At 31.2% G+C, this 7,757-nt stretch overlaps 2 protein-coding genes across 4 annotated transcripts in view; one reads left to right on the forward strand and one right to left on the reverse strand.

The window, feature by feature from the left end:
• Nprl3 (GATOR complex protein Nprl3) overlaps nt 1-3,254 on the forward strand; it is a 3,524-nt gene extending 270 nt beyond the window's left edge. The window contains exons 2-9 of one of the 3 annotated variants that reach the window (XM_018505255.1): nt 52-134; nt 279-553; nt 675-946; nt 1,016-1,111; nt 1,196-1,414; nt 1,734-2,067; nt 2,225-2,401; nt 2,863-3,254. In XM_018505255.1, the coding sequence (XP_018360757.1) occupies nt 392-553; nt 675-946; nt 1,016-1,111; nt 1,196-1,414; nt 1,734-2,067; nt 2,225-2,401; nt 2,863-3,234 (1,632 nt within the window). In that variant the 5' untranslated portion in view covers nt 52-134; nt 279-391 and the 3' untranslated portion in view covers nt 3,235-3,254. Of the gene's footprint in view, nt 1-51; nt 135-213; nt 554-674; nt 947-1,015; nt 1,112-1,195; nt 1,415-1,733; nt 2,068-2,224; nt 2,402-2,862 lie in introns of those variants that run through there. The other 2 variants (XM_018505257.1, XM_018505256.1) reach the window with 2 other exon arrangements.
• A 2,443-nt stretch (nt 3,255-5,697) lies between these two features.
• The window catches only part of Dcr-1 (Endoribonuclease Dcr-1), a 12,487-nt gene continuing 10,427 nt past the window's right edge, over nt 5,698-7,757 (reverse strand). The window contains exons 20-23 of the mRNA XM_018505258.1: nt 7,055-7,286; nt 6,756-6,976; nt 6,342-6,507; nt 5,698-6,260 (exon numbers count right to left, since the gene is read on the reverse strand). Coding sequence (XP_018360760.1) covers nt 6,010-6,260; nt 6,342-6,507; nt 6,756-6,976; nt 7,055-7,286 — 870 coding nt within the window. The 3' untranslated portion in view covers nt 5,698-6,009. The remainder of the gene's footprint in view (nt 6,261-6,341; nt 6,508-6,755; nt 6,977-7,054; nt 7,287-7,757) is intronic.

Raw genomic sequence — 7,757 nt, forward strand, 5'->3', positions numbered from 1 at the left:
CTGATAGGTTGAAATCTTAATATCTAATTCTTGTTCCTCTATTGTGCGCAGGCCCTAAGATTAAAGTGAAGTCTCTGCTCCCCGACTCCCCGAGGAGACTATTCATTGGATTGAGAAATCCGTCATTTTGCATGGTACGGGGTACTGTGGGTGCGTTCCGTTTCTCGCATGATGCGCATAATGCATCGTTTATCCTTATTGCTCACCAAACGTTAAACAAGGACAATGGATGCATCATGCACATCATGCGCGATACGGAACGCACCATGTGACTCTAGGAATAGCTTGAATCGGAAAACCAATCGCACACAAGAGGAAGTCATGTCCTCTCTCAGGTTTCTCTCTGCATCTGATAACATTTGTTGAAAAGTTATTTACCTAGTTTAAAAACATGGGAATTCATCCATTGAGTATAATTTTGGTAAAAAGCGATAGCAAAGGTGATAGATTATTATTTCGATATCCGCATATGACAAATCATGTAAGAGATTTGAATCAGTACACAAAACGGAAGAATCCTTATTCATTGACTAATACGGAAGATTTATTGCAGGTATTTTTTTATCTAAATATTATACAGCTTTTACGAAGAAGTTATTGATTGCATTTTTCTTTAATTCTGTCCTTAATTATGTGATTATTAATTTGATAATATGTTTTATTGTATTTGACAGTCCTTACCATTTCCAACATCGAACATAAGTAATGGAAATTTAACTGGTTTAACGGATGAAGTCCTTTCTACTTTATTTGCTGTAAAGCCAGAATTGTGTGAACAGAAGTTTGAATTAAAAGTAAATGATGTTCGCTTTGTTGGACATCCAACTTTAGTTTTATCTCGCGGATTAAAGGAAGTAAACTCATCTATGCTTTTCAATATAGTTTTTGCGCTGCAAGCACAAGCAAGTCATTCAATAGTAAAATGTTACTATGATCTAAGCAAAAGGTAATATAATTTCAACAAATGCGCAAAAAATATTTATAGTATTCCGAAGTAGCATTTTTATGTGCTTAGATTAGGCATAGCGTTGAGACACGAAGAGAAAAGATGTGGCTTTTTGACAGATGAAATAAAGATAATGGTATCGACACACGATGAGATTGCTGGAAGGTGATAAAATATCTGTTCTATTTTTTTATTTTTCATTAGTAAAGTTATTTGTTAAGGTACATTTACAAGTTTACATATGTTTAGATCTGAAGGCGAAAGCGATTGCGACGAATCACCATATGAGTTAATTCTTCAAAGGAGCTCATTAGCACGTGGTTTAAAATCCGTATTTAGCAATCTCAGTTCTTCTGGCATTGTCAATATCATAATTAACAAGTGGATTCAAGTTCGATTCTGTCTTCCACAAAAGGTTCATCAATCACATAAAAAAGGATTGCTTATTGATCCTGAGATTATAGACAGGTTTGTTTAATAACATTTTTATGCCACATACAAGATATATGGAATATATATAAATTATAAATGAAAAAATTTTAATATAATGATTAACCAGAAAAATGTTATGTTTATAAGAAATGGTACATTTAACAAATCTTTTGTATATAAAACTTTAATGATTACTTAAACGATTATCTATTTATACCTATTGAAATTTTTTTTTTTTTAAATCAAACTTTATCTTCAATTTTGAAATTTTGATTGATATTCTTGATTTCCACTTTCACTACGTGTATGTATAACTTTAAATGTATCTATCACACATCATATCTGTGTTTTGCAGATGTTTGAACAGTTTAAGACCTTATCATGGCATACTCTTATTAACTGAGCCATTGGACTTATTAGAATCTTTGCAAATAGATTGCTCTCCAGCGCTTAAACGTTTGATTCAGATGTACAATCCATTGAAAAGTTTGCAAACTTTAGCCGCGGACTCAGATTTAACACTTGCACAGGTGTTTCAGCTAGCTGGCCATTTAGTTTACTGGGCAAAGGCTACAATAATTTATCCACTTTGCGAAAGCAATGTTTATGTTGTCTCCCCCGACGCTATTTTGACTAATCAGTTGCTAGATTCTTTCTCCGAACACTTCCCAGGAATCTGCTTACTTCAAGTATATGCACCATAATTTTCTGGTTTTGCATCTATTTATAATACGTATTAACTTTAACCTTTTTTTTTAATTTAAACTGAACAACGTAATGTAAATAAAACTTTATCATTGAATACTGTTGAATTTGGTGTATATTATACTGTTTGTGTATTTTTAGGTAATCAATGATTTCTCTCTACCAACTTCAATTAGCCAAAAGTTGAATCCTTTGAGCCAGCCGCAGCAGCAAACGCAGTTGGTAAAGATAATTATATGGTTATTAAAAAATCATTTGCTCCTACAATTGCATACATATGTGCGCTACATACCAACAGTATATGGACGTTTATCATTGGTAATTTACAAAATAAATACATAATTTATTAGCGAAATAAAAATATATTTACATAGGCAAAATTGATTAGAATTGAAATGGGAAAGACGTTTAGAAGTAGAGAGCATCTATTTTTTTTAATTTTTCTTCAATTAATATTTATTGCAATTCGTAGTCCTTCCCTCAAAATGACACTTATTTCTGCGCTATTATAGTAGCTTTCCATTTTATAAAGGTTAATTCTGTGAGCTAATTTTGATTATTTGTGCAAGAGATTCTCATCTTGAGTATAGCATTGATAATAATAATTTTAAGGTAAAAATTAATCGTATATTTCCATTATATAAATTAATTTAAAAAATTGGAAGGAGAAAGAGGATGGAAAAGAAAAAGAATAGTCTCAACTCGATCTTATATTTATTATGATACATATTTCAATCTTGGTAAACTTTTTTTTCAAATTTTCTTCTGTTTGTACTTAGGATACACAGGACCAAGAAACACGTGATACAAATGCAATGGAAGAAAGCGAAAGTATATGGAGTTTAAATGAGACACCAAAAGGAACGCCGACTGAAATCAAAGAAGAGTTGTCACTCACAGATAAAGAGGATGCGCTATATGACTATCAATCGGAAGATTATGATATTCCTTCCAATGATAGAAAATTACTCGATAGACTGTGTCGTCTTGGCTATTTTGACGGTGATTATCACCTAGAAGAGATTATGTATTTAGAAAATATTCGTAGATCTCAATTGTTACAACTTCTGGATAAATTTCGGGATGTATTAATGACTTCCGAGTGCGAAGATGCTGCAATAGCACTCTTTTACAGTCGATTAGGTACTTGATTGTAATTGTATACAATTACATATATATATATTTACCTTTTATTTATATATATATATATAATATAAATATTTGTATTCATTTGAAATAAGGCTCCCTTAAACAAGGAAAAATTATTTAGATAATTGCACCTCCGATTTTAATGAAATCGTGCTCATTTAACGCGTTTGTGCTCAAAACGAAAGAATATATAAGAAAAAACGTTGGGTCGGCCCCGCAAACTGAGATATTGGCCTAGTTTACACCCTACGTTTAGGCCGCCACCTACCTACTCTAAATCTAACCTAAACACGACAGGTCGCGACGGTGTAAATACTTATAACCTCGCTTAGATGAGGGATCTTTTTCAAGATTCCTGACCTCTCTTAGGCTGCACGACCTACCTAGCTTTAACGCATATAAACGCAGGCAGACGGCCTAAAGGCGTAAAGTGTACGAAGAAACTAATAGATGACTCTATTTCATGTTTTGTAATGTGCAATAAGCTATGTACGTAGAAATGGATTTTATATTATAGGTCTATATTGGGGTAAATGCTCCGTACGAGACCTGTCTTAGGTAGGGTAAAGGTCAGGGTATAGGTCAGGTCGTTGGGTGTGAACTAGGCCATTGATGAAATGGTTAAAATCCATTTCGCTTATGGACTTACTCTACGCCCTATTACATCCCATACAAGTCAATCGAGCAATATCGAATTAACACTGATTTGACGTTGATCGATCAACCATTTCTGGCTGGGCCGAAAAACCACCTCACGACATATATGTCTACACAATCTCTACTGCTACTGTTCATTATATAGACGCTTTTGAGGCAATAGACATAAGTAGTAAGAAAATCAACATGTTGGATTGGTTACTGCTTATGTTATGACTTTACGGACTCTACTGTGATTAGTCAATTCCCTTATTGCTTATGTTTTACTGCTTAAGTTTTTTGTGTGCCATGGCCCTTACGATTACGCCTTTTACATGCAATGGCCTTTAAGTCGTAGAAAATTGATCAATCATAGCCGATAAATCTCAAGGGCCTTCTACAATAAGCCATTAGTCATAAATCAGAAGTCAGAAACTAAAAATTGACCAATCAGTCGTCATTTTTTAACTTCTGACTTCTGATTTATGACTAATGGCTTATTGTAGAAGGCCTATCATATTCGACTGTGATTGGTTAATTTTCTACGACTTAAGACCCTATGATCGCTACTGTAGATCCCGCGTTAGTTTGACCTACGTACGGTGCATCGCAGTTCTTGTATAGTATTTTGTATATTACATTTGATTACATTATTGTAAATACATTTGTAAAAATTTTTAAAGATTAACATACACTGTCATTTTTATATAACTCATCTTGTAGATGAAGTACTACTGTTTTTAATCCGCTTAAATTAGAAAACTTCATATATTATAAAACATTTTATTTATCCTTTCTCTTACAAAACTCACAAAAGTCACAGGACTTTTACTTAACATGCTTATTCTATACGTAATAATTTGCATTACAATAAAAAATAATGAAATAATGCTAGTTGATGTCATTTCATACTTGTTTGTATCACTATTTTGTGTTATTTTCAATGCAATTGTATCGATTATTGAGCTGCCGTAATTATTTTTCTTTCGTGAGTATAATTTCAGCAAGAAAATAAGTACAGATTTCCAGATATATTGTACACTCTTTTATATATAAATATATATATCAACTTTTTTTTTCTTTAACCCGGAAACGATCGCATTGAGTCATGATGTATTACACATGGATAATTTAACTTCACGATATAAGGTGTCATATATACATATATATTTAATTATATAGTATGTATATATAATATATATATATTGCAATGTTTTGTATAAAACAAAACAAAAAAATTAAAAATAAAATATTTTTTGTAGTAAAAATCCATTATGAAACATTTCAAGAAAAATTTATAACAAGCGATCAAAAGACAATAAAAACAGTTTTATATGAGACTTAACACGCGATTACTTTACACTACATATGGGAATGTGTGTGTGTGACCGTTTCCGGATTAATTTTGCTACTATATACATACAATGTAAATAGAGATTATAAAACGATCAACAACGCTAGCATGACTAGAGTTTTGAGACAATGATAATTATATAAAATATTTTGGCAAATTAACAAACCTAAAGTGAACTGAAAAAATGTAATGCGTTCTCAAAATCTTTTACTGTTGTATGTTAAGATATAGCTATATTCTCGAATAAACGTGTTTCGAAGAGAATGTAAAAAAAGAATGAAATAAAGACTGTCTAATTTTTAGAGAAATGTTAAAGAATAGATTTATATAAATTCGATATCTAAAATTATCTTCGATATCTCAATATTCGATACCTAAAAAGATATCTATTCGACTATCAAAGATAAAATAACATTGCATTTGATGCATTGCGCATAATACTAAACAAAATATTTCAAGTTATCTATATCTCTCCCATCTTTAAACTTTATTATCAGTCACATGTAAATAGTTTATTTATTCATATTTCATATTATATCTAACTCGCTGTCAGAACAATTAATACGATTAGGCTCAATGCAACAGCTTCTTCGTTAAGACTTGTGTTGTTTCTATCGAAGTCGTTATACTGTACTTATACGTTCTATCCAGCGGAAGATTACTTTAAACATTGTAATAAGTTCATAAGTATACTCATCGTCGTAATAATCTTGAGACTTGAGTAAATGTCCCAACAATTCTTTGAAAATAAGAAATTTATCATAAATTTTTTCTTTTACAAACTTTATCATAGTTTTTGTCTCGGATAATTCTGTATTTTACTTTTTAATTTCTTCAAAGCACATTTAGCTGCTGTACACTTTGCGATTCTGTAATTTCGTCCGATTCCTTTAAAAGAACCTTTACCAAACACGTCTACAGTTACTCGGACTCTACGGCCATCAGCCAATTTCTCAGGCCTACCGAATTTTGCCGTTTCAGGTTCTAATTCTAATAATTCGCGAATTGGAGATTTGGGGACATTTGTGCTGAATTGTTCTGCAATTGTACAATATCTCTTTAATAAATTTATGAAATGCTAAAACGTTTAAAAACAATTTGTTTTTGTCAAGATCTTACCAATTTCTGACTTCATTATCGTGTAATAAACACTCCACACTGCATCGAGAGACATTCCACTATCCAGGTAAATAGCGCCGGCTAATGATTCGAAAACGTCACCTAATGCCTTTGGAACTTCTACATCTTCGGCTTCCTCACATTCCTCCTCGCCAATTAAGTAATACTAAAATGCACGATATATATTACTGTCACATTTACAGATGTACAAATGTGTGTCTAGTAAAAAAACGTTTGCTCTTTATATATACAATTAGACACAACAAAATCACAACTTTTTTTTTATTTAAAAAAAAAAGATATTTTACCGACTCTTGTTGACTGTATTATATTGAATTTGCTAATAATAATAACAATGATGATAGCGATGATAATAATGATAATAATGACAATAATAATAATAATTTGTTGTACCTCTTCGCTAATGGAATGGCCATTTTCTTCCTGTATTCTAACAAAGCGATTTATTACCACACTTAGCCCAGGAGAGAGATGACGGAAATATTTATGAAAACCACACCTCACAGCTAAAGAAGCAAATATCGTGTTATTGACTAAAGCGGATCTTAAATCTGTTAAAGCACCTGGCGAATGTTGCCGGGAATCCTCGTATAAATGTCTAGTTATTAAATAATCTGAAAAGATGTAATTTCGATATAACAAACGTATTATTGTAATTTAATAATTAAAAACTTAGCCAATAAAAAAAATACCTAATACAGCGTCGCCAAGAAATTCCAAACGTTGATAGCAATCTGTTAATCTATTTGGTTGGTAAGAGGCATGCGTGAACGCTTGCAAAAGATAACTACTATCACGAAATTTATATCCTATACTTTTTTCTAATTCTTCGTATCCGTCGAGCATCATATACAATTCACTTTCCGGGTCAGGAATGTAACGGAGTAATGGATTTTGCGGTTCTTCCAACTTTCCATAACAAATCTAAAAATTTTTAGATATAAAACTAAATTCTAGATATTGTTATAAATATATAGAACATAATTCTTCAGATACTAGTTCTATATTACTTATAAATATATAAAAAGAATTAGAAAAACAAGATAAAATTTAATAGAAAGAGAAAATTTTATATATCTATATATATTATACATGTACAAAGTCATACAGTCATCGTGTGTGCATGCGATATTTAAAAACGTAAGAAAATATATTCCCACTTTGAATAACTTTCGTTCCACTGCGCTGTTAACTTGTGCTTATGGAATTTTACGCGTGAAAAATCATTTCTTTCAATGTTTTATAATTCGAAAATATCAGGGTTGGGTAAGTTACTTTTTTTTTTTAACTAAGTTAAGTTAAAGTTAATAACCTTAAAAATTTAACTTAGTTAAGATACAAGTTAATGTATAATGAAATTAATTGAATTAAAAGTTAAGTTAATAAAAAAAAGTA

The sequence above is a fragment of the Trachymyrmex cornetzi genome, unplaced genomic scaffold (assembly GCF_001594075.2).
Source record: "Trachymyrmex cornetzi isolate Tcor2-1 unplaced genomic scaffold, Tcor1.1 scaffold203, whole genome shotgun sequence".
Taxonomy (NCBI): Eukaryota; Metazoa; Arthropoda; class Insecta; order Hymenoptera; family Formicidae; genus Trachymyrmex; species Trachymyrmex cornetzi.